This window comes from Gymnogyps californianus, chromosome 8 (assembly GCF_018139145.2).
Source record: "Gymnogyps californianus isolate 813 chromosome 8, ASM1813914v2, whole genome shotgun sequence".
Classification (NCBI taxonomy): Eukaryota; Metazoa; Chordata; class Aves; order Accipitriformes; family Cathartidae; genus Gymnogyps; species Gymnogyps californianus.
This window is the reverse complement of record NC_059478.1, coordinates 19,931,557-19,958,961: the sequence shown is the minus strand read 5'-3', so window position 1 is coordinate 19,958,961 and position 27,405 is coordinate 19,931,557. Positions and strand designations below refer to the sequence as shown.

General features: G+C 41.4%; 2 protein-coding genes across 2 annotated transcripts in view; one reads left to right on the top strand and one right to left on the bottom strand.

Annotated features, from left to right (window-relative positions):
• Positions 1-54: 54 nt before the first annotated feature.
• CCN1 (cellular communication network factor 1) lies at positions 55-2,565 on the top strand. Its single transcript, XM_050901464.1, has 5 exons — positions 55-146; positions 259-475; positions 820-1,167; positions 1,304-1,506; positions 1,616-2,565. The coding sequence occupies exons 1-5, from the start codon at positions 87-89 to the stop codon at positions 1,913-1,915; spliced, it is 1,128 nt and encodes a 375-aa protein (XP_050757421.1). The 5' UTR covers positions 55-86; the 3' UTR covers positions 1,916-2,565.
• Positions 2,566-12,346: 9,781 nt separating this feature from the next.
• Positions 12,347-27,405, bottom strand: part of ZNHIT6 (zinc finger HIT-type containing 6) — a 36,386-nt gene continuing 21,327 nt past the window's right edge. The window contains exons 9-10 of the mRNA XM_050901021.1: positions 16,779-16,903; positions 12,347-12,458 (exon numbers count right to left, since the gene is read on the bottom strand). Coding sequence (XP_050756978.1) covers positions 12,373-12,458; positions 16,779-16,903 — 211 coding nt within the window. The 3' untranslated portion in view covers positions 12,347-12,372. The remainder of the gene's footprint in view (positions 12,459-16,778; positions 16,904-27,405) is intronic.

Sequence of the window (27,405 nt, the reverse complement as noted above, 5' to 3'; positions counted from 1 at the left end):
AAGGCGGTCGCGCCCGCCGCTGCCTCAGACCGCGCCGGCCCCGCTCCCGCTCGCCGCCTCTCGCTCCCGCACCGCCGGCGCTAGACATGGGCTCCGCGGGCACCCGCCCCGCTCTGGCGGCCGCTCTCCTCTGCCTGGCCCGCCTGGTAAGTGCCGCGGCTCTGCCCGCGGCGGGGGGGGTTGGAGGCGGCGGGTCGCTCCGCGCCGCTCCGCTCCCGGCACTCACCGGCCGCCGCTCTGCTCTGCTCCGCTCCGCAGGCTCTGGGCTCGCCCTGCCCCGCCGTCTGCCAGTGCCCGGCGGCCGTGCCGCAGTGCGCCCCGGGCGTGGGGCTGGTGCCGGACGGCTGCGGCTGCTGCAAGGTCTGCGCCAAGCAGCTGAACGAGGACTGCAGCCGGGCGCAGCCCTGCGACCACACCAAGGGGCTGGAGTGCAACTTCGGCGCCAGCCCCGCCGCGCTGAAGGGCATCTGCAGAGGTAAGCGGCTCGCCCTCCGCCTCCCCCGGGAGAAAAACCCCGGTCCCCGTAGTGCCGAAGTTTAGTAACTTCGAGCCCATGTATGGTTATGCTTTGTTGTTGGTAGCTTGGCAGAAAGGCACATGACTTCAGCAGTCTGGAATGCGATTCAGTATGTCTGGGCTCCTCTAAACGCACATAAGGAAAAGTGATTCCTGACTAAGTTATTGTTCTGGCCCCGCGTCTCCGGGGGATTGTAGGGAGCTCCACCGTAAATTGAATTTAACAGACCAGCAAATACCTGTGCTTAGACCAGCGATTCCCACCGCTGACTCCCTCCTTTCCCTCTCTCTTGATCTCTGCAGCGCAGTCCGAGGGGAGACCGTGTGAATATAACTCCAAAATCTACCAGAACGGCGAAAGCTTCCAGCCGAACTGTAAACACCAGTGTACGTGCATAGATGGAGCTGTGGGCTGCATCCCGCTCTGCCCGCAGGAGCTCTCTCTTCCTAACCTGGGCTGTCCCAGCCCCAGGCTGGTCAAAGTCCCCGGGCAGTGCTGCGAAGAGTGGGTCTGTGATGAAAGCAAGGATGCGCTGGATGAGCTGGAAGGCTTCTTCAGCAAAGAGTTTGGTCTGGATGATTCGGAAGGCGAGCTAACCAGGAACAATGAGCTAATTGCCATTGTGAAGGGAGGCCTGAAGATGCTACCTGGTGAGTAGGGGCTAAGCTGTGTGACAGTTAAGGGGAGGAGGCGGGAGGATGGCTGTACAACTCCTTAGACCTCGGTGGAGAGAACGAAACCCAGTGAGAGGATATATTTAGGCTAAGCCCTCCTTTTCTTTTCCAGTTTTTGGATCCGAGCCACAAAGCCGAGCTTTTGAGAATCCCAAATGCATTGTGCAAACAACCTCCTGGTCCCAGTGCTCAAAGACGTGTGGAACTGGCATCTCCACAAGGGTGACCAACGACAACCCCGACTGCAAGCTCATCAAAGAGACCAGGATATGTGAAGTGAGGCCATGTGGTCAGCCTAGCTACGCCTCCCTGAAGGTAAATACAGACTCTTCTGGTGCTCCTCTTCTTTCCAAACTGCTTCGGGTAGAGGGTAAAGGCTGGAGAAGAATCTCCTGCTAACGATATTATTGCCTCCCCTTTACAGAAGGGAAAAAAATGCACCAAGACTAAGAAGTCCCCATCCCCAGTGAAGTTTACTTATGCCGGATGTTCCAGCGTGAAGAAGTACCGCCCCAAGTACTGCGGCTCCTGCGTGGATGGCAGGTGCTGTACGCCCCAGCAGACCAGGACTGTCAAGATCAGGTTCCGCTGCGATGATGGGGAAGCCTTCACCAAGAGCGTCATGATGATCCAGTCCTGCCGATGCAACTACAACTGTCCGCATGCGAATGAAGCTTATCCCTACTACAGACTAGTCAATGACATTCACAAATTTAGGGACTAAGTTGTGTTGGGGGTGGGATGCTAAAAAGAATTTTGAAGTAACCAGCCATGGAGAAAGGACCTTTGATGGAAATGGTGCCTTGCCCATTTGAGGGCAACATTGAGATGTTCCAAGAGCGCACTGTGCAACTGGACACTAATGCAACAGAGATTTAAGCATACTTAAAGCTTCATAGTACTGGAGCAACTTTACTGCTTCTTTTTGGAGCACCTTACCTAATTATATACTGTTTTCTGTTTGTAAGTGATCAGATAAATGTTTTGTTCCGGTTATGAAAACTTCTTTTCTATCCTGTTCAGTTTAACACTATGCTTCTCCCCCTCCCTCCATCTTCTCCCACCCTTTCCCAACCAAGTTGGAAGTTACATTCCTTCCTGAGGTGGGCACTTGTGGGGTGTTCACAGTGGCAGCTATTATGTACCAACTGTAGTTTAATGGCAAACAGAAATCAGTTGTTTTAAAGCTGAGTATTTTATTTATCAAACTGTAGCTTTTTTTGTTTTTCTTTGAGGTTTGTTTTTTTTTTTTTTTTTACCCCTTCCAGCCCCTGTAATACTGGAATAAGTTGTAAATGATTTTAATTTTATATTCAATGAATTGAAAGAATTTATTTATGGAATTAATCATTTAATAAAGAAATATTTACCTAACTACTCTTAGTAGAGCATTCTGATAGGCAACAGACTTAAATACAGCAAATGCAAGAGCTTTCTGTGAAAACTTTGAATTCTGAAAAGCTTAGAGCTTGTTTTAATCTTCAGAGAATCTACTACAGATGCAGCAATGAACTAGAAAGCTGAGACTAATTCTTTGGGTAAATGATGTTTTTGAAGTGGTGTATGCAGTCTGCAACCCCACGCTCTAGAAAGTATATACAGAAAAAGCTTCTTGGCATTGAAAGCAAATGTTTGATAGAGAGACTGAAATGTTAATTAGACTGTCAGATTATGCAAACCATCCTGGAATTTGCAACATAAGGTACTTCATTAGAATGCAGTGCATGCATGGTGATGTTGAACATCGGGGTGGAAGTGGCTGTCAGGTCTCACCTTTTTTTGTGGCTGCTTTTTGCAAATCAATACATTTCTGTGGCAGAAGAATGTTTCCTACAGTCTGCAGGAGGTAGTTTGCTTTCACTACATTCAAATTAAATGAGCTTGAAGCAATGACTTTTGTTAATCCTAATAACCCAGTGATGAAAAGTAAACATACTGTTAACAGGAGAAGAATGTGAGGAATTTCAAGTACTTCTCCAATAGAGTAAAAGGCAAAGCAGCTACTCTCTTCTCTTCCTCACCTCCCCTTCCCACTTTTTTAACATGTAATTACACTTTATGCTGTGGGACACAGATGATATTTGGCTAACCGAGGGAGTCGTAAGATACCTAGCTGGCAGGCGGTAAGAAAATGACATTTAAAAAAATGAACTAGAGTAGGAGCCGAGAAAGCAGCATCAAACATTTGTACTATTCTGGTTAGCATAAAGCTGCACTACAGATAAGACTGACAGGAAACCTGCAACAGGGGTTTTTTTTTCTCCTCCTTGTGACTGGTTAGTTCTCTGGCAAAATATCCTCCCATAGTCTTTAGTAAGAAAGCTACTTCTCATAAAAAAGAGTCCGATGTTGAGGTTTTAGAATTGTGAAGGGCTGTCATCCAGTGTCATATAGTTAGATGCAGAAGTGGTTAAGAGTCAACTTTTTATTAATTAGACATAAATATTTCAATAAAATAAATGGCCAAATATCTCAGGAGCTCATCTCTGGCAGCTAATGCTTTGCCTGAGAAATTACAGCCATCTCTCTTCTGCTCAGTCAAGTTCTCTCCCTGAAGGCATTCAAAACTTGAGCCGTTTTGGAATTCACCACCTGGCCACCAGTCTCAGCTGTACCGAAACTTGCCTGTACAATATTTGTTGACAGTAAAAGTGTAAAATGCGGTGAAGCGCTTTTGTTTGGCTTCTGCTTACATCTAGCACTGAACGCTTCACTACATCAGCCACTCACTGAGAAATCATCAGGTTTGCATGTTAGGTTATTGCATGGAGAGAAGAAGAGGAATACGCTGCTCGCAGACACACAGCAGCTGCATGCACATTCCTCACCATCCCCAGTGTCACCTACACTTGAATGACACCCATCTTCAAACCAACGGAAGTAACAGCTCCCTAAAAAATTACATGTACGTGTAACTATACTATATGCATAGACTGTATGTCTGTAACACGCACACCATATACAAACAGAATTGGCCCTTCCAACTCCTGCCTAAAGGCCTAGTGGCTCTAGCCTTGGATTTTACAACCTGCACTTTGGGCTTTCCATATTTCATCAAGTAGAGGGGTGGTTCTGTAATCTGCTCACTAGAAAAATGTACTGTTGGGAGAGTTAGGGCTGCAGGAGCAGACCATGCAAACATAAGAGTAAAATACACTAAGTGAAATTATCCTGCTATAAAGAGAGGGAATGAACCCCACTAAAATAACTGCAAGTCTTCCAGAGCTGGGATCTCACACCAACTGATCACCGTCCATATAGCCCTCTCTTCACTTTTCGAGTTTCACAATTACATGGCAAAACTACTAAACCCCACAAATCCAAACACTGTAAAAGGAATCAGTGTCATTTTTTGTGTACCATCTTTGCACTTGCTTTGAAATCTTCATATCCTCTGTTGTTCCAGCAGAAAAAACCCCTAAATACTAGGCGTGAAAATATAAATGATAAAAGCATGGGTTCCTTTAAGTGCAACCAGCAGGGCTTAGAGGTAAGGTTAATGAGCACAACTATAATTGTATTTCTTGGTCAAAAACTAAAATATCAATATCCTTCTTCAAGATGAATACTAAAAGATGACGAATCAGGAACAGAATAAATAATGTACATGACCAGAAGCCGTCAGTTTTCAGCACGTTTCAATGCCAGGCCATCAAGCAGTTCCAACCCTGCAAATAAAGCCACCTGCGCTGCGTGGAGCTCCTCTAAGCCGGGCAGGCCCCAGGAGACCCCCGCGCTCGCCTGGGGGGGTCCCGGCACGCCAGAAGGGCGAGCAGCAGTGCCGCAGCCGCCCGCGGGCACCGGTTCCAGCACTGCCCTCCCCGCAGCAGCCGCTGCTGGAGCCGGCCCGCCGCTCCCCGCTCCCCCCCCCGCCCGGGTGCTGCGGCTGGCTGTTGCCCAGCCGCGCCGGCTCGCCCCGCCAGCCCGCCGCCAGCTGCCCTGCTGCCAGCGCGGGGGGCACCCCAGGCCGGGGCGCAGCCCAGGCCGGGGCGCGGCGGCGCGGGGCAGCTTGCTGCGGCTGGTGCTGCCGCCAGAAGGAGCGTTTGCCGAACTACACTGCTAGGACCGAAGGAAGGGGTAGTCTGGGCTTCAACGCGCTTCTTTCCAAGGGTCTGATGGTGGTAGCCACTGTAATATCAGGGTTACATATAAAATCTTTCCTACTAATGAAGGCAACACAGTGAAGACAAAGCTTCTGCTTCCTTAAGTGCGGCACCACAGGAAACAAAAGCAGGAGCATGTAGAAAACAGACTTCCATGGTTACATTAAATCCTCTCTCGTGGGATGCTGCTACCTCGCTCTCCTGAATGAGCAGCAGATGGAGGAAAAGCTAACATCTTACTGACAGCAGGACAGCCAAGCCGTTAATTAACCCTCGCTGAGCTGAGCTATGACAACCTCTGCACTCCATATATAAATTACTGCGGAGCCCACAGCAAAGCAGTCCCCACTGGGCTGCCCAGCCCTCCAGTGGACACCTTCTGGGAATCAGGCGCATCTCCCCGCTACTGGCAGGAAGTCGGTGGGCTGCACAGGAACAGGCAGAGACACCGTGGATCAGTGGGACTGCAGCAGGAGGACTTCCAGTGCTCACAGTCCACTGAACCTGCATGAATCCCCCACAGGTCCTGAGGACTGAAACAAGAAAGTTTGCAGTGGGCAGTCACTTGGGGTCGGAAGTCAAACCTACCTACCTACCCAGAAGCAGTTAAATGTGTCACACCAGAGGTTTGCTCTTGCCAGATGCTCGCCCCTCTGAGCCAATCCTGCAGAAAAGCACTTTGATGCACGTGCGCATTTTAGTTTACTCCTGTTTAATCAGTGGAACTATTTCCAGGCAGTGCCCAGAGTGCTTAGCACACAGCAAGGGAAGGCTGTGTAGTTTTACCGGCTGCTCTGCCTCAAGCCTGTTTTTTCACGTAGACATGTCCCTGTTTTCATCTTCACAATTTTTTTCTCCACGTTACATAGCCACGTATAAAATAGCACATAGAAATGTGGAGGTGCCATGGTGAAAGCAATAACATACGACTAGCTTTGGAGATACCTATAAATGCATTTCAACTCATGAACAACTGAAGTGCATTGAACTGCAGTGAGACTTGGTGTCTAGAAAATATAAATCCTGTAAAAAACAACTTCAACCAACAAAATGATACAATAAGCACCTGTCCATATTATCCTGTAAAGACCAAACACCAAGAAACTGAATAGATGGTATCCAGTATGCTATGATTTTTTCCCCCCAGAAAAACTACAGAGCTATGACTTCTACATACACAATTTATATTGGAGAAGATCCTGAAAGACCCCAGGGCACCGTTCACATAAGCAACTTCATCTGTCTTGAAGTACAACCACATATGGGATGGAATGTAGCAACCATCTAGGAGGAAAAGATTACACAAGATTTTGTAAGGTTTTCATTTACTAGGCAGAAGAAATTTACAGGTAGGGTGCATAGATTTGCCCAGATGGGAATCTAGCTAGGACACATAAAGTAACAACTTAACCTCATGATGACTGCAGTTTCAGTAAGAATGAAGGGACTCCATTATAAATATCAGTTAAACAGTCAGCAGTGTAGTCCAGCAATATTTTGAGGACACTGGTTGAATACCAGATCAAAAGAAGCCCAGTATATCGGCTGAGTCAAAGACATCAGTTTCTCTGAAGCTACTGATTTCCTCCAGCATCTCAAACCAACCAGGTTAGATCCTAATTAGTTCATGAATTTGACAAAATCAGACATCAAGATGTCACGGCTGTAAAACCAGCAAGTCTATTAATGAGAACTTAAACCAGGAAACTGTATTTTACTCTACAGAGGCAGATACTCATGCTATAGTGGAACAATCCCATTAAAACCAGTATGGATGCCCAAGCACAGCTGAAAGTAGAGGTTGGGAAAAAAGGTCAACAAAGAGATACTACTGGAGTTTAGATATGAAAGTGATGGGCACTTCTCAGGCAAGCTTTTAATGCCACCCTTGTCGGCTCTTTTTCCTGAATATCTATACCTCATCCACCAACCTCATTTTTACCTCCCTTGGGCATCTCTCTACTCCCTATTGGCACTCTTGGCAAAACGGAAAAGTTCTGGGGCTACAATACGATTCAGTAGAAAACCTGGAAGCAAGGAGTGGAAAGGCAGTAGCAGCTTTCACAGTCACTTCTTCCTCCTTCTTGAAGCAGAACTGGGAGGATAGGAAGAAAGTGGCAATGTGATTTTAAAACCGCTTTTGCTTTCTCCACCAGTGGAACCATGCTGGAACCAGCCAGCTCCCAGTGTGGTAATTCATTCTCTAAATCAAGACTCCTTCTCTCCTCTCATTTCTATCCCTGCTGCTTTGGCAGATTATTTTTAACCCATTCTGATTTGTCATGCAACCCCACAAACAGCTGTGCTGATGCAACTAATGCAAAAAGCAGCCTAATGCAAAAGGTTTAGATAAATAGGAGGACTACTGTGCCAGTTAAAAAAAAATCCACTGTTTCTATCACTAGTAGGAGCCAGTAAGTCCACAAAGACTTCCCCTTGCCCCAAAGGTAGGCAAGGCTCTAGTGGCTTTCTGTATTTTATCACTCTATTGATTTTTCCTGCCAAAAAGCCTACTACAGTAAGATAGCCTGGAAATGCTTTTCGGCAGGAAAAGTTAGCAGTGGTGAAATCAGGCCAAGCCAGTGGAACTCTGCTTCCAAAACAAAAAAATGTTACAACGCACAGAGCCAATGAGGGAAAGAAGCTCTTGCAGTAAAAGCATCAGTAGAGCTAAGTCACTGTCCGACGGGTCACCGACACCCGGCAGGACACAGTGGGAACACATTTCTGTTATCAAATCACAGACAGGCAGCAAAACAACTATCCTTGTTTTTTCCTGGTTTTACATGTCATCTGCAACTTCCCTTTCAGTTTCAGTATTTATTTCAAGTTGTTTTTGCTGCCATTTCTTGTTTGTCTTGCATACATGTGACTTCCTTCCATTTCACCACAAATTTCCACCAAATAAAACCATATGCACTGCCATAGCAACATTTTAATACAAACACAGGGTAATCTTTGTTCACTGAAGTACACGGTTCATTTTTTTTTCTCTTATTAACAGAACCTGCATCTGCATACAGTTTAACTGAATGTCATAGCAACAACATAAACACATATTCAAGGTATTTTTTCCTTTGGAGGGAGGAAGAATAAGTGTTTTCAGGAAAAGAGCGTGGGACTTAAGAAAGCAGAATGAAATGTTTGTGACCAAATACGGCCTGAAGTTACATCATCACAGCTGTATATTTACTCTTTGAAAGCCTGCTCTTGCAAGGTGTTATACATTCTCAGTTCCTACAGATGTCAACAGAGAGCAGCCGTATCTGGCAGGGCAAGGTCTGAATCACAGCTATGCCTATACACAGCACGGAGGTGGGACTTGCTATCAGCACGACGGTGAACTTAGAAATTTATGTACTTTTTTAGACGAGACTGCGTGTTCTGCACAGTAAACAGTTTTACTTCTAATGGAAAGTAAAACTGCACTGTTTGACCAGAGTAACAAAAATTGGTCCGGCATGCCTCTAAGACCTAGCGCCAACCACACGTTTTGTGGCATGACCCTCTTTTCCTCTACGGATCAACAATTCCTAATGCGGAGATAAATACAGTAAAACCTAGAATTCAGCTGTGTTCATTCAAAACGTAGCTGTTACACTGACAGGGGGTATAACGTTGTTTACCCATGACAACTCAATAACTTATGCCTCATACCGCCTGGAAGTTATACAAAAAAGGAAAAGAACCAAGTTCTCTCATATGGCTGACTCAATCCTACCTCTCAGCTACTGCTATGCGCTTAGCTATGCTCTATTTTTGTCCTTTATGGCTTGTGACAGGGATGACTTCACTAAGCTTTTAATTTTTTTAAGTAGCGTGTTCATTCAGGACAAGAGCCTTTACTCTCTGCTTTGTAAGCTGATGGTCCTTCAACTCAAGCATGCTGTGAGGATTCAGGGTTTGAAACCTGGAAAGTCTACACATTAAAAGAAATGCCGTAACAACGCTACACACAAATAGCTTGTTCCTTCTGTGACAAGTGGTTTATAGAGGAAAATAAATGAGTAAGCGTAGTAGGCATAAAATCAAGCACTCAAGGCAAGCTGGTGTTGAATGATGAAGATTAAAACAACATCACACAGTTTTCATTCACAGACATCATCTGTGCTGAATCAAGGCAGAGTCCTGTAGGGATCCTCGTATAACATGATTACAATAGTATGTTTTCAAAATGGACAGAGCTGAAGTCTTCCAGGCAGCCTCAGCTCCATGTCTTAAATTTCAAGTGCTTGACCAGAAATCTAAAAATACAGCTTTTAAAGATGCATTTTCTCTCTTCCGTTTATTACAAGATGCTCGTTCTGGGGTAAGTCACTCAGAAAGGAATTAAAAACTTCCCCTAACTGCCTATGAAAGTGTTAAAAACCACCTGCCTAGCCAAGGAGTGGTGCATAAACTTTGATTAAATCAGTAACCTCATTATTATGAAGAACTACCACTGTTGCAGGACCTGCACTGGTCACCTGTCATCAGTAAGGCTGTGCTTTTAGCCAGAGACCATCATTTTGATTCATTTTTATAAACAAAAATTGAAAAAGTTTAGCAAAACTGAATAAAAATATTTGAACTTCATCTTGGCTTGCATTTGATGATTCACCACTGTTCAAACTAGTGTAACCGTTATCAAAACTAAATAAAAATAGGTAAATAGTAACCTGGGAATGAATGGCAAATGCTAACAAGGCCTTTTACTCTCAATTTGATTGAACTCTGGAAGATGATTCCCAGCTTTGTTTGGGAAACTTCAGTTCTAGTAACCACCACAGGAATGCTCCTTAATAATTTTTTAAAACCTTCTTTAAGGTAGGAAAAGATTTAAATCTGAAGGATAGATTTAACAGCATCTCTATTTAAAAACAAATTACGGTTGCGTTTGACTCACAAGGAAGCTTAAACTAGATTTATATAAGAAAAAAACCGCAGGCAAACCCTCTCACAGAATTAATGAAAACCTCCAAGAGTGCAGGAAAGTAATGCAAATTACAAATCTGCGTTCCTCAGCCAAAGACTAATCACACACACATGCAAATCAACGCTAGTATTTCCAGCTCTCTCATTTCCACTGCGTGCTATGAATCTTAACAGAAATGCCATGCTTTTACTCCAGATGAAACATTTTCTGGCAAATGAGCTGTGGCATTTTTGCTGTTCTGCTCTTCTATCGATGTTATGATGAACGAGTTCAAGACTGGTTTAAAGTAATTTGTGGCTACCAAGTCAGCGTGCAGTAATCACTGATTAGGAAAAGCTTATTCACTTCCACTGAGCTGAAAAAATATGAAAGCAGCACCTATAGCTAAGAATGCTGGTCCTTTAAAAAGGGTTAAAAAAACAAAATTGAAACAAGAGGTGGGCAGAGGACCAACAATGACTAAAAAAGAAAATAGAGCACAGGTGGCTACTGCCAGGCAAGAAGAAAAACTTCCCTGTTTTACCAGGGGTTGCAAAACACCCAAGGGAAAGGACACGTGATACCACTGTGAGAAAAAGTGGTATGTGACTACAAAGGTCTGACGCTCTTTCCAAACTTCAGTAGCTAGATGTCGTGGTGAACAATTTTTTAATGATAATTTGTTTGCAAAGGTGTGAAAAAAAAACTTCTAAAACTTTGAACACCTCAAAAATCCTCTCCATGCAGCATGACTGGTAAGGAACCGACAGCCTGGTGCCCGGAAGCCTAGACTGAGTGTCTGGAAGCCCGAGCCCTCTCCCATATTGGTGCCACAACCTACAGTTGCCTCAACAAGTTCCTTCACTGCTTTCTGTTGTCTTTCTACCTATAATGTCAGCACTGACAGGAAGAACACTTACAGCTGAAAAAACACCTCCATGGCAGTTTAGTGTACATTCCATGCCACCAACTTTTGTCACAAAGGTGCTAGTCTCAAGCAGGAGACAAACAGACTGGGCAGCAACAACCTCACAGAGCTGTTTACAAAGTGATCATGCCCTTAAGACTTTACAAATGCTGACTTAGCTAGACCCTTGCAAACTAACCCCAAACGCCAATGCTGATTCCTGACAACTCCCTGGTGCAAGTGTGCAGAGGGGCCCACCTGTCTCACACCGCTCCCAGCACACGCTGTTCTCATCCTCCAACAGACCCCACAGACATGGGGGACTCAGATACACTGATAAGCGGTCTGGGATCTAGAAATCTTCTCAGAGGTTAACAACAGATTTCTATTGTCAGCAGATGATACAGTACAGGACTTTTTTTTTTAAGGTTTATTTGTTTTTAAGTAGGTAAATTTAGTTGATATTCCAGTAAATATTTACAATACCTGGCTTCAGTAGGTAAACTAGCAATATGAGATGCATAACATAAGCATTGTTTAGAAGTCCAATATATTAGCACTAGTGACACTCTATGTATCCATTTCTACTGATTTTAAAATCCATGCTAATTTAGAAGATCAGGGTAGAAGATTAAACATACAGCAACATGCCACCCTGAAAACATGGTTTGACCTGTCCTTAACACATTAAACAAGATGCAACCAAGGAGGAAAAAAAAAAAAAAGAAAAAAAAAGAAAAAAAAAAAGTATTGCACCAGGCACCCAAAATGTCACCACAGAAGTCAAAAGTAAAGTAAGATCATTTGCAGCAGCTCGTCATGACAAAGAAATACCCTAAAAGAAAATTAATCTAATAGTGGTTTTTTTTCAGTAAGTTTAAGCATTAAGACTCAAATCCACATATAAATACAAATATGTGATCAGATATTTAAACTTGGAAATCAGACACTGAGCTGTTAAGGTAAAAGGAAAAAATATATTGTTGAAACTAGCTTGGAAACTTTAAATTTGGGTTACTCTGATTTATTAAAGATACATGGACAAAAGCGTGCAATTAAATACCATTTTTTTCTGGAACCAGCAATTCTCTCTCCATTTACATCCCTAAATATGCATTACTAAATCCAAAAACAGGCAGCCAGTTTGGAAGTGCTGCCTTTAGTGAAGGAATCCCAACCAAACCTCTGAGAACTCAGTTGTATAAAAAAAGATTTAATTAAATTAAAAAAAAAAAAAAAAAAAAAGGCTCATTCCACCCTCTTCTCTCAAAGAACCGTCATGAACTGTCCCGAATTTCCCCTTCTTCCATAGATGAAAGGGATGAACTTTCACTGTCCGAGTTCTCTGCAGGTTCACTGGCATCTGAGGGTGTAGGACACAAACAAAAAAACAAACAAGCAATTAGTTTCAGCAATGTTGTTTGCTTATCAAACAGAAGCAGTTTTGTGTCTTCCTTTCCCTTTTAATCACACTTTCCTTGAGGACAGCTACTTCATAAGACATAACCAGTCTCATAACATGGGATAAAGCCCTAGGTAGGACCTTGTTGAAGGAGAAAGCAAGACAATGTTGAGAATTTCTTTTAGTTTTTAAATCTTGGTCTTTCAGTTAAGTAGGTAAGCAGAGTATTTATCCCACACAAAACTCTTCCTCTTCATCCACTGAGAATTTCAAATTGTTCTCTTGGCTTATTTGTTTTAAATGTTGTTTTCTGGGTTGCTACATACATATATCACAACTGTAATCAATTATATATCAATTACACTGTTATTAGCATTTCAGTTAAGATGGGGAACTACTTAGAAACTCTAAATAGAAATGGAAAACTAAGATGATGCACCTATGTGCTCCTCCCACATGTTCCAGCATCCTGAAGATGGTGTTAAGCTGTGTGAATCCATGAGCTAAGGCTGATGAGGTTAAAGCTGCACAATAACTTGTGCTTTAGGACACGACTGTTGTGCTCTGCTGAGATCATATCGTGAAGCACTCATTTCCCAAACTGGTCTTCAGCCTCACACCCCGAGACTCCTCCTTTCACAAGCACTGACCCCGGTCACCTTGTGGTGAGGTCACCAAATGCCGCTGGTCGGTGGCACTCAAGCAGCACAAAAATAAACTACAGCAAAGCAGGCCCACGATTCACACTCTGCTCTTATTGTTATTTTCAGTATTTGATCTGACTATGAATTTAAAGAAGTTTTTGAGCATTTAGTGTCAGATGCTTCATTAAGGAAATGTTACCAAAAGGGAGCTCATGAAGTATAGTTTCTGTCTTGTCAAGATAAGTTCTACAGCTAGCAAACACGGATAATACATAGGACACAGTGTGCACCTGTACAGTTTCAATGGAATTTGTTCAAGAAAATAGAAGCATTTGACCCAGAAACATCGGAGGTCACATTTTGTCTACATTAAATCTAGTGTATAATCAATTAACATTTATATGCCAGATATGTAGTGAGTAATGCACAAAGTAAGGATTGTTTTTACCCCTAAGTCCTGTGAAAGCTTCTATAATCCCCTACTATCTTCAGCCATGACTGACCTTGTATGCTGAAATCAGAGCACCTGTAGTTTTTGGTATAAGCAAGTCAAGCATCAAGACATCACATAAAAGAATGTGGCAATCTTCTGACTCACAGCGAAGCTCAACAGACAAATTTTAGCTTTATTTTAGTCTGTTACAGTAAGTTTTATTTAACAGGAGTTATAGATCGTCTTCACTCAAAAAGAACAGATTTTTATGGTGTTGATAGCACTGCCTATAAATTAAGATTGCCCAGTCCTTCCCACCATAAAACTGTCTGCAGTTTACTTATAATGTAAAATTTAAACTCTGGGTTTAAATTTTTCAGTGCCAGTTTCCTTCCACAATCCTTATTTTCCTTATTTTTTTGAAAGTTTCAGCCAAAATACTTCAGCCATTTCTGAGAACAAGGACAGGAGAAATAGGCTTTGTCCTCATTAAATTCTAGGAGTTTCTCTTCAAACATGTCCAGCTCTACCTCTCCCCCAGTCTTTGGGGGTAGTAACTTGAATCGCGGGGGGAATGGTGATCTCTCCCCAGCGTGTGCCTGTTGCTGTAGCTATGAAAACTTGCCTCTGTTCTTCCTGGGGAAGGGAGGAGATCTGAGATTGCTCAGTAAAGAAACATCATTTTAGCAATTAAATTCCCACCAGACTTTGTTTCTTGTTCTAGCCTGGGTCCTTTGCAAACAGACCCTGGAGGGCTATGGTAGCTGGAGCCCCCATGCTCCGGCAGACACCCTGCCAGACGTCCACTCATCAATGCGGCAGCTGTTTGCCTGGAATGCAAAAGGGAGGTCAGCCAGACAGGCGCTCCGAGACACGTGTCCCGAGACAAGTGCGCATGGAGAAGGCAGAAAGGAAAGGCTGTATTGGCAGAGATAGGATAAGCAAGAGCACGATGGATGGCTTAGGAGGAGCATGTAACTGATACAAAAAGCCATACATGGTGAAGAAACTGGACTGCAAGAAACACACAAGATGCTGCAGCAGAAAGGTCACTTCTAGAGAGATGGGAGTGGGCTAAAGTACCTCTCTGATTACAACAGACTTCTCCCTGGAGAGTCCGGAGGTGAACCCAAGACTTCCACTCTTAGCAATTATCTGTGAATGCAACTGGTAAAGCGAACTACTGTTTTTTCTCCTTTATTCTGTAAAGATGACACACAACAGAAGAGTACAATGATTGTGCCACACTTGAGCAAAAGTGATATTTTGTCTTCAAGTGGAATAACAGCAACAAAAAAGCCCTCTATTTTATATTCATGTTCTGAACATGCTTTTCCTGAAAGAATCTGGAGTTACCGTGGCAGGCTTCCACTCTTAACAGAAAAAGCTCCAAGAACACAGGGTCCAAACCAAACTCAAGGCTGAAGTTAAGTGTTAATATGTTAACTAAGAAGATGTACAAAAATAAATTGTGATAAAAGTTGTGAAAATCATGCTATTTTTGCCATTAGCTGTAATCTTTTGCTATGTTATACCCAAGACACATCAACAGGGAGCTATGCACTTGATTTCTGTGGAATCTACAGAAACAGTTAAAAAAAAAAAAAAAAAAAAAAAAAGAAAATTAATGGTTCCCAAAACCTGAAATAGCTGCCAGTGCTCCCTGAATACCAGCTTCAGGGATGACTGCTAACTGAATGATCCCTGCAGCACAGGAAGGTTACTGTCTTGAAGATACACACTTGCACTGCCCTGTGACAGAGCTGTCAACACTTCCCCAGCTATTATCATCTCTCTCTTGCCTTTGCCCTTCTAGTCTGCCTTTTACAGAATCAGCTAGTTGCTGCGGCAGCACAACCTCAAAACATAGTTGTTCAATCAACACTTATTTGAATCTATACCCTTAAAAGGCCAACCTCCCTACCAGCTCAGGAGACAATGACAACCACCCTATTCAGATTAAGTTTATGAGTCAATCAATTGTAATTCCCTCCTGACATCTAAATCATAGGGTAGGGCTGACTACTGAAAAGCAAGGGACCTAGATCAAGAAATAATGGATAAACTGAAAGTACCTAGTTTCCTTGGGTGAATTCACCTAGGGTGAGTATCAGTGGACCTAGTTACTAAGAGAAGACTCCTACCTTGTCCCCTGGCACGGTGCCTCACTCTCAGAAGCTCTTGGCGTGCATCGCGCAAGAAACGTTTGCATGCTGTTTCTTTGAGAGCAGACTGCTCCAATGGATCACTTAGTGTCATCTAGCCAGAACAGCCAAGATCCATGGAAGTTTGATGTCACTGGTACAATATTCTCAGTCTCATATTTATTCAGTCAAATTATATACATATAGAGCCATGACTGAGTTGCCACAGGGAAATAGCCATTGCAAACGTTTTTCAAAGCTTTTCCTCAGAAATCTGTAAAAATTACAGACTGGCCCATCACTGAAAAGTATGGAATTTGGCAACTAAGGAGACTAGCTGGGGGACTAAGAGACAAGGCAACTGATTCCCTGTATCAGCAGCTGCAGAAAGCGAAGCTGGGACACAAAGCCTTTATACTGGGGAGAAGGATGGAAATTAACTTCAAAACTAAAATACAAATTCCTGCTAGACCTGGACTCTCCTCTAAGTTAACTCTAAGATGAAAGTTTTCCCTCAACTAAGTACTTTTCAAAAGATAACATTGTGCTTTTAACCCACCTGAAAAGCTACTTTGCCATTACGATTTCTAATAACTATCCTGTAATTCAGAATTATCTGTCCAATGTTAGGAGTTATGCTAGGAAATAACAGAGAATGATTCCTTTGTATGCTTAGGAGGCTTACTTAAAACTCATCTTCCCCAGACAGCTTGACTTTTTAGAAATAATCTACTCTGTCAAACTTCGCTATATACAAAATTTAGCACAAGTCTGAACAGTTGTTTTACCTTAGTGGCTAAAAATATACAAAAAAACAATCAAGCACCAGTAAACAAAGTTAGGAAAAACACATACAATACAGCTTATGGACGTGAGCCATCAGCCAGCAGTTTTAAGACAGAGCATTCGTAACAGCTTTTTTATACCAATCTTTTAGATTCAGAGGGAAATACAAGACATACTGCACACTCCTGGCATTATTAATAGGTGTATCCTTAATTATTGTTTATTTAACTAAAATACCTAAGTATAGCATAACAGGAAATAAATATATGCTTACCTTGGCCAAGAACCACCATGTCATTCTTCAATGTTTTCAAGACCACAAATAACGTTGGATACTCAATTATTACTTTGCCTTTCAAATTGTCTAGGAGGCTTCTACTGGCATCCAGTTCATTGTACCTTAAAAATAACAGGGAAGTTTATTTTGGATTTTAATACTACCAAGGACATAATGTACACTTTCCAGGGGGGAAAAAAGGCGTGCAAAAAAAAAAAGGGGGGGGGGGGGGGGGGGGGGGGGGGGGGGGGGGGGGGGGCAAAAAAAAAAAAAAAGGCAAAGCTTTCTGGCAATTCACAGGATTTTCAGATGATATCATGTTCAGAAGAACTATCTTATGATTCAAATTACATATCCAGTCTTACTATCCAACTACATAATTTTTTTCAAACCCTCCTAACATCTAAGCATAAGAACAAGAGGAGAATCAAAGTCAAATTTTTCTAAGGGCTGAAATGTTTTGAGTTCTTAATATCTTTACCAAAATCCGATATGGACATAGGGTTATCAAAATGGATATATTTACCAAAATCAGATTCTAAATTAAAAATAACACTTAATGTTCTACTTATGGGCTTTAACACTACAGGTTTAATTTACATGGTTAGTAATGTACCTTATTTATCACGTTTGCTTATGAATTACCAGTGAATTACTGGGAAGATGAAATAAAAAGCATATCTGAACAACTACTAAAGCAGAAGTATACTGGAAGCACTTAGAGCTCTGTTTTTGTAGACGTAAGGGCTCTGATACCCAGAACGTTGGGGCAATAATTTCTAAAAGATGGTACAATATCCCCGTTTATGCCTAAGCAAATCTCTGCTTACAGCACAATCTGCGAGAAACTCCCTGTAGAAATCCCCACATGTGTGTGCTACAAGAGGCGCATGACTTGGATGCGCAGTCCTTTCCCAGAAAAGGGCTCCCCTTCACCCTGGAGGGTGAAGCCAGGTACGTAACAAGTGATGTCACAGTAATAAAAAGTAAACTGAGCATCTTCTCCACAATTATTTCCTAGAACTGTAATATTCTCTCCCAGCTCTCTAACTGGAAACCTGGACGTGGGATTTTGGGGAAAGGAAGGGATATTTCAAAGCCCTCTGAAAAGAAATCCTGTTGCTTTCACTTGCTATAACTGCGGCATCCAACAGATGCTCTGATATTATTACACTGCAATCTGAGTTATGCAATTCTTTCTGTAATCAGCATTATTAAATTACTACTAAGCTATTGTATCAGTTAAAGGCAAATGAAGTTCAAAACCAAAATACACTGTAGGCAATAAGTGAAGTATTTCTCATAGCTGCTGCACCTCCTCTGATCACTAATATATTATGCAGTTGGGTTTTCTTTTGCCAAAAACAACACTGGATGGGTGAAGGAAATGATATACTTTATGATTTACAGTAATGTGTGATTAAGAACAGTACATCAGAGGAGTCAACACACAAGAAGAATATTGAAGGTAAAATAGGATTTGAGTTCTTGGGATTTAAGGGAATAGTTTGAGCAAAAACTATTTCTCTCTCATATTCAACTTCAATCATCATGAAAATATTTGGTTTCATGTTTCTCTCAACCCAAAGTAATTATGACCTCTTCTTACTGAAACCGTTTAAAAGGGATAACAGTATATTACATTTCTTGTTGAATGAATGCATTCATAACTTGTGGATTAACACACATGAACAGAAACATATTTACTGCTTTATTTACAGTACTCTAAATGCAAAGTATGGCAATACCTTTCCTTTGGCAAGGACCTCAACACATTCTTTTCTGGTTAAGCAAACATTTACCACCAAGAGGCTAAAGTAATTCACATGCCACAATACACTTTCCATTATCTCATGTTTTAGACAAAACATCTTTAGCCTCCAGCTTGGCATAAGATAAAACATTTGTACTTAAAACTATTTTATGATAGTAAATTACTGAAGTGTTAGATCACCGAGTGAGAGCTTTATCTTTTTTGGGTTTTTAAAGTAAATTTTACTGGTTGACAGTGACAGAGAAAACATCTAAATTTTTAGTGCATAATGTGGGCTGTAAACTTCAGGGAGAATATAACAAAAAGAGCTTAATGCTTCTCTTTTTTAAACTTTGCTGTTATTGTCTATGCTATCCAAAAGACCTCAGTCTACCACATTCCCTACTTTATACACAAGTGCAAGTTGAGGTTTTCTGCTAATCCACTTGCCAACCTCTTCCTTGACTGTGCACGCTTAAAAGATCTCAAAAGAAAATTAATACTTGTCACTCAATTCCAAAGTCTAATACAGGATGGCTCCTGAGCAAGACTGATTTTTCAGGTTCTCTCTGAAAGACTTTGTCATGATAAAAACCTTCCCAATTTTATCCCAGAACTAGAACAAAGTCATACATCAGAGGATGAACAACACAGACCTATGAGCAAAAGAAGACTGTCCTGTAAGGCTTTTCCAGAAGCCTATATACACACACAACTTCAATTTTTACTTATTAAGAGGCTAGACTTGTTTGGAGAAAAATGAAAAACGCAATGAAATGGCATTTTTACAAGCCTTGTAACTTCCTGTACTGATTATTCACCAGGATGAGCTAAGGATGTAGGGTAACACTGGAATGCAGGTCCTCCCATGTATTTGCAGGGAAGTGGTCTCACCACAGGTAGGAGATGGAGCAGGGAGAACCTGGTAATCAGATATTACCAGATATTCTTTTATCACCACTTTTACCTACTTGTCCTGTATCACTGGGACTGCACAGCCTGCTCAGTAAGAACCCATAACGAGCTGCAACCTTCGTCAGGCCCTTCCTTCACTGTGCATTTCAAGTGACAACCCACTAAAATGAATGACAACCAGCGTAAGTCTGTCCTTTCACTCGGACTCTCCCAGTCCAGGGCCAGTTGCAGGAACCAACTTAACGGAGGCTGTCATCCTAAACAAGCTCCTTTAGCCCTTCATGACAGGATGGATTTGAAGATAAGCCTGGCTCCAAACGAACCGACCACTCTGACAGAACCATTGCCTTAACACCCCATCTTCACATGTTTCTTTTAAACCCTCCCCCTGCTTTCTCTTTTCTCCCACTGCCCAGTTCATACAAATTGTCTGTGCTACGGCTTCCCGATCCCTGTGTTCAGTGGGACTTCTCTTTGCACTCTTCTCTCTCAATCTTCTTTCCTCCCTGGTATTTACTTCCCACATATTTTCTCTCTCCCTTCCATACATTCCTTCAGCCTCCTTGTCCAACACCCACCATCTAATAATACACTTTCCTGATTATTTTCTTGCCCCAAGCAAGGCTTTATGCCCATGTCACGAAGCAAGAAATAGGCCTGGATTTCTTCTTAATAAGATGACTCCATTTATAAGGACCACAAAGAGACAATCTTGGCAGACAACAGCTTTTCATTTTAGCTGGAATGAAATAACAATAACTGCTTTTTAAAGGACAAAAATTAAATAAAATTTGCCTGCCAGCAGGCAGTTTAAAAGCCTACAAAAATTGTGACAATTGAGAAAATTTAACAAGATTCAGCAATCCCACATCAGTTCCCATACAAACTGTTACATTCGCTCTACGAATGGCTTTGTTACCTTTCACAAAACGCTGAAATTAATGTGGCTCTGCATTTCTGATAGCATCTACGAGTTTCTGCAAAGGCTAGTTTCACTATCTATAGTTATTCCACCACCTTCCAGGAATTCAACAATTCAGTCTCCTAATCTGTCTCCCACAGGCAGGAATGCCGTATTAGGTCACTGCATCACAACAAGCTCCCCTCAAATGGAGCCTGTGGCTATCATCGCAGTGGCGTAACTTGTCTCCATGAATTCAGACAGCAGGAAATTCCCTGCTGATCAGGTTTTCCTGAATGTCATCTACAGGAACTTTGATTTTAATAATAATAAAGAAAAATCTGCAATCTGGAATTAAAGATAAATTGTGACGATGTTATTTCTTTAGTTTAGTCCTCTAGACACTGAAAAGAGAACAAACAAGTTTTAACCATCTAAATAATTGTAAATATTACTAAAATACATAGTTGTATAGTGACGTTCATAATTTTCCTGTGAGAGATCAACTAAAACCCTTGCGTATATTTTAAACAAAGATGATTTTTCTTCCTAGAACTGAGTGGAAACATCGAGGTATTTACTTGGCATAATTCAGATACAATAAATCATGCTATCTATTTTGGGCCTAGTCCTAAAAAGCCACAATCAAACTTCTGCTAACTTATGGGAAGAATGAAGATTCCCCCCACTCCCCTCCCCCAGACAAAAGAGGGTAGCACTTGCTAGGTATGTGCATTTGCCTAGAAGAGAGCAAAGAATGGGTACAGCATTTAAAGTCTCTCCCAAGCACTCATTCTGAAGTGCTGCAGCACAGCAAAGATAATAACTAACAGATGGACTTTCATTCCTAAGTGGTGAATAACCTCTTCGTGTGGTTATGATTTGGTGAACATGGAAGTAGTGAAATGCACTCTTGAATTAGGTATGGAAGGGAAGTTACATGGCAGAAAGCAAACACAATGTATTGAAATAATGTGCGATTTTTATATTTAACTTTGTCACTAGAATTCTGACATTCTAAAAATCTGGAATGCAGTGAATTTTGTTAGTCTGTATGTGTGAAAAAGAATTAGAAAATTCAACGAGCAAAAAAGCAGAGACCTTAGAAACAAAAAAAGGAAATGACTTGCCATAACACTTCCTTTGTAACTAATTCTTATTAACAGTTGAACAATATGAAAGACTACTCTGCTTGAACACCCTTTTAAGGAAGCGGGATGGGAACCAAGTTCGAGTTAATATTTTAATATGAAAAAAAATTATACTACAGTTTACAGAAATATTTTAAAACCTGCTAGCTCCTCCTTCCACTCTTGGTCTATGGTTTTTCTCCTGGTCTAGGACCTCCATAATTTGCCTCAACAAATGTTCACTAACCTCTCATCCATACTGTCGATGCCTGCATAGCTCAACCTGTACCAATACAGACCAGATGCCTGGCCAATCCCTTTTCAAGTCAGATCCCCATCCTAAGTAACACGTCCATCACAGATGTCCTTCTTCTGAAAAAAGGAAAATTACGACAAGAAACCTCCTCTTATCAACCATTTGGCCCACAATGGTTGGTAGGAACCAACCAAAAAAGCACAGGAAGAAAAGCTGCCAGCATATCAAGAAAGCATCTCAGACATTATCACCATCTCCTAACTATACCTACATACACAGAATACATAAAGGCACTCCAAATAACAAGAAAACCACGAAGCTGTTCCTTTTCCTTGCCATATTTTGGCCATAGATCATCGTCAAACAAAGACCGTATTAAGACAAGCTGTAACAATCCGTGGTCTCCTTTCTTTTATGGGCCGTAAGAGGCCCTTCCACTAGGGAAATCTAAGAACTGCTGAAAACTAAAGTGTAAAATGGGCAAAAAACCCCCCCAAAACCAAACCACAAAAACTCTCTTCTTACAAACATATTCCAGGGAGTTAAAACATCTTGGAAGAAAAAAAAAATACCCAGGTGAAGACAGCAGGAACACCAATTGTCACCTAAATTATCTGGCACAATAGCAGGCGTCCAGAAAGATTTAATGGTTTGTTCACTTTTACTCTAGAAAATATACAAAACAGTTAATGGAAAGAAGAGAGAAGCAAAGTAAGACTACAAGTATGTCACCGTAGAAGCACAAAGGCTGTCCTTGTTTAAACCTCTTGAGAATGAGGCAATTGCACAAAGAGAAAAACACAGTAAAAGTTGTTTAATGACAATCATGGAAAAATATATCAATTGATGGCAAAACCCGTAAAGCAGATAAGGCATCTGCTGCAACAATTTAGTGGACTGAGCATTAAGAGTGATGTGGTAAAAGGATTCAGGATGCACAATAATGATCTAAAGATTAAATGAAGTACAAACCATTCCGCATCTTTTAGTTATGGGAGAAAGTACGGCAAAACAGAAGGAAAATGTGAAACTAGCAAATGTCAGTTTCTTGGATTCGGTAGAATTTGGTTCAAAGAATACAGAAGTAAAGTGATACTGGATTTCAAGAAAGCAAATAGTTTCCCCATCTCATAAGACATAATGAAAAGAAGTAACAAAATCCAGCAGCAAGTAAAGATGCTATAATTCAAGTGCATCACGGCAACAGTCCTTTACACATACAGGAATTTACTTACTTTGCAAAGCCAGGCAGCTTTACAAACTGCTCAAAAGCTCAAGGTTTACAAATCTTTAAGTGGTATAGAGCAGACATACCAAAAAAGGGTATACCACAATCGTGTAAGGCTACTATATGACTGAGATAAAGAAACAAAACAGCCAAATGAGTTAATGATAGCCAGAAGGCCTAAAGGGACTATGAAATTTCACAAGGGAAAAGCTATTAAAAGGAGAGTGGGTTGACTACTGAAGATGAATGCCTGAAGTTTCAAAAACTGAAAAGATATTAGTGGCATCTTTAGTACAAGTGAAAGCTGTGGGTGGTTCCCCAAAAACGCAGGGAAGTCAAAATATGTAACTTGTACCATTAATAAAATACTGGCACGATCATGGAGAAAAAGCGAATGTCATAAGCCCACTTTAATTACAGTACTCTGTTATGCAGCCTCATGAAACATTACTGTAAATGACTGTAGAGGTAGGGGGTGTACCAGGGAATACCAAAGGATGCAATGAAAAACTCTTAATACATCAAGTTCAGAAAACTAATAGGTCAAATCTCATTTGACAACTTAAATTAACATAAGTAAGCAGTACACTGATAAACAGAAATGTAAAACTGATGAGAAATCAGTCCTTGCAAATTGGCAATACTTTTGTTATTACACTTGGGTTAATCTAATGAACCTCCACTTCAGGAACAGGAAGAATGGATACTTCTGTAATTTCGGATCCCTAGAACTTGCTATCTAACTTCCAAATTTAGCTGACATGGAGAAAGCCTGAATACCTCTAACACTCTGTACTAAATGGTGGAAACATATCCACAAATTTATACTTACTTGCATGGGAATCACAGTGCCAAAAACCTTCCATTAAGGGGTTACTAATGCTTTACAATGAAAAGGAAAAGCTATGAAATAAAGAAAACAAATTATTTTCTTGGCAAACAAGCAGGAAGGTCAATTCCCTCCTTGGCGAGGTTGAAACAATCAGCCCTAGCTCATTTCCGTCAAGAAAGAGAAAAAACAGAGGGATTCCCCTTTGGCAGCATCAGGAGGAAATAACAGGTTTTCTCCTTCCTGACTGCAACATGAAGAGGTTCTCCTCCACTCCGCCTCTGTGAAAACGCTGATGGCTATGCTGCCATGTTTCATAGCACTGCAGCTTCCAAGTTCAGCCTATCACTTCAACTGCCCGCAAAGGAGTTTGTGTCTTTGCTCCTAGAAGCCTCTTACTCCAACCTCCCCATGCTGCCCGGTCCCCAAAATTGAGAAACTCGGCTAACTTTAAGTCAGCATCTCACTCTGTCTTTTTCTTCCAAGAAACTAGCAGCAAATCCTCTTTTTCCTTCAGAAAAATATTTTAACAGCAACCCAGACAGATACAGTTGAATTAAACCCCTCGATACATCTCACAACACTTATGCTAGACCGGAATAGGACAAATAGTTTGAACGTTATTTCTGCTCTACAGCCCATTTTTACCAGCTCCTTCCCCCAGCCGAGGGGCAACAGATTATTCAACAGGATTTTTCCAACTGCAATCTTTTCTTGGACTTCATGGCCTTTCTTCTTGCCTTCAAGTCTGCCTTGTATGTGTATGCTACACAGTACACAGACTTCCATGAAGGCATTTTCCATACTATGCGTATGTTACATAGCACATAAACACAAACAAGTTCCTCTCTGCTCCCTAGTAGAGATGGTGGGCTGGAGCAAACTGCAAGATTTGTCCTTGAATCAGCCTTTCCTAGATATACATTTCCTCGGAGAGAAAATCTGCCTGTGCATACACTGGGCATGCTGCTCCCAGGCTTCAAGCCCAGTTATGATGCAGAAAAGAGGCTACCGTGTACAGTTTTCTTTATGTTTTAGAATTTGGGGTCTGCCTACCTGCTTTGCAAGCACGAAGGGTATGCAGGTCTTCAGGTCTGCCTGTGGTGCTTACAGAATACCACTAGATGACTAGACAGGACAAACCACTGGCTGAAGCCAACACTAAAACTTTTACTGCTATCTCATCCTCCATTTCTTTAACTTACTCACATATTCCTCCTCCGTAAGTGGTCTGGATCTAACCTGCTCCAATATAGACAGCAGAATTTTGGAGCGGAGGCTATAATTTCAAATAAATCTTTGTGCAATAGATGTCTCAGCAACTCTCTAGCTGGGACACTCCAGAAACCCTAATGCAATACCATTAATTATAAAACAGTTCATCCAAAAGAATTCAGCATGGGTTACAAAACACTGGATTGTTACTTTAAAAAACAGGCGCCTACTGGTTCATAAAGGAATCCCTTTCAAGAAAAAAAATGAATGATTGCTCAAGATAGTAAGATGGACAAATTCCTGGTTTTTTTGGAATCATCCCAAAAATATTCTCAAAGGTCAAGTAACTGCAGTCAGACATCATAAACATTTAGCTATGCATGCTACAGATTCAGACCATACATACTTATACTCAGAAAAGACTAGTTTTCTGCTTTCCATCTATGTTGTGTAATACAGGATTTCAATGAAAAACGTAAGTAGATAGGAAGGAAAAGTGACTATTTTTTACAGTAAAAACTGCGTAACCTGGCATCTGTTGCTCTGCATCGCTTTTGTCAGCAGAGACTGATGTTCAGATAAAGAAGAACCATGTGAAAAATGACACTGAAATGGCTGCAGTAACAAAACTGGAAAGCTTGTAATGACCTACAAGAAAATGTAACAAAGTATTCAGTAAGAAAAGCTGAAGTTTTAATAAAAAAACCCACAAAACAAAATCCAACACTCTGGGAAAAACCAGCAGCAAGTATTAATACACAGGAGCGCTGTGTTTAAGAAACAGACTACAGACCAAATTCTATTTCCCCTTGAACAGTAAAAAGTCGCCAGAGCCTGACTACAGTTGTGCAGTGAAGAATGACTATTGTAAGCTAGCTCCCTGCTTTTGTAGAGCTGGCAGAGCTGCTTTTGTGCCAGCTGCTGTGAGCTAGAGAGGAGTAATGAATTCTACTGTCAATCTTCTGCTGGCATAGGTTAAAGCCAGCTTGGGGTCTGTTCCAACTCATGCCAAGGCCAGCAGTTCAGCCAGGGATTTGTATCCTTAATGCCTGTCTCATGGATACCACGTACTACACAAACGTGAAAAGAAATTGCTTCCTAAGTAAGACTAGAGAATCTTAAATAAACCACCCTGCACTTCTCAACATTTGCAGAAAATGCAGAGGAGGAAATAATGCTTGAAACATGCCAATTCTAGCACATTTGTTTTGCTAGATGAGGTAGTATTTTTGAAATGTGGTTGTAATATGATGATAAAAAGAACTGATCCATGCACCACACTAATAGGAGTGACTTTTTAAAGCAACTGAGTTATGTATGAAAAACAGAAAGCAAAGACTATAGGCTCTGTTGGTTTTACATGAAGTTATTCACAAATGATAATGCAGAAGGAAGCGCCCTAAGAAGATGGTATGAAAAATTAAGGAAAACACTATCAATATTTGAGGCTATCTGCAATGTATTTAAATATAACAGTTTTTGATAATCTTAAAATCACTGACAGAACAGGTATCTAATAGACATTTTTAATGACAGGAAAATAAATAATCCAATATAAATGCTACATTTAAAAAGATTTGGTTCCATTACATTTATATTACTCTTTGAATTCCAAGACAATTTTCTAAAAGTCTGTTGGCATATTTGCACACACTAAAACAAAAAACTTAATCTTCCTAAATCTATTACTGTGACTACTGCGACCTACTAGTGTGATCTAACCCTTAGTTATTTAAAAACAATAGACTACAAAAGAAAATTCTCTTTGAGCAGAGAACTCAGTCATCCAAGGAAATAACTCTCATTTCTGCCAGCTGATCTTGAGACAGGGAAGTGCTCCAAAATTACTAACATCATCCAGCCTTCTGGGAAGCAACTGCGTTGGATCAGTTAAAGCAAAATAAGTGTTCACCACCATAAAGCAATGGCATTTAGTAGAGAAGAACCTCTGATACTTGTTTAGCAGATTTTCTTCCCTGTGGTCCACAAGAATTAAGTGGCAAACATGCCAGTATTCTCATGTGCCCCAGCCAATGTCACTACAGAGAGTAAGAAGCCCCTTGATGTTGGAACTGGTACAAAAATGCTTTTGATATTTTTGGCTTTGTAATTGAAGCATGAGCTGCACCAGTACTACTGATATAAAAAACAATGCTACAACTGATTCTATACGCATCCCTGTATGGTGTGGCAGTTTTACAACAGGAAAGCTACAGGATACAGTCTGGTATTGCTCTGTGCTCCAGCTCCTTGAAGGATATGGTCCACTGAAAGCAATGCGCTTTGCAAAGCTTTTAAGGCCAACCAGACTATATTTTCCAAGCACCTAAATATTCTGTCAGTGTCTACCAATATCTTCAAATCCCAAAAAGTCTTCTACAACAACTTATTCTGAAA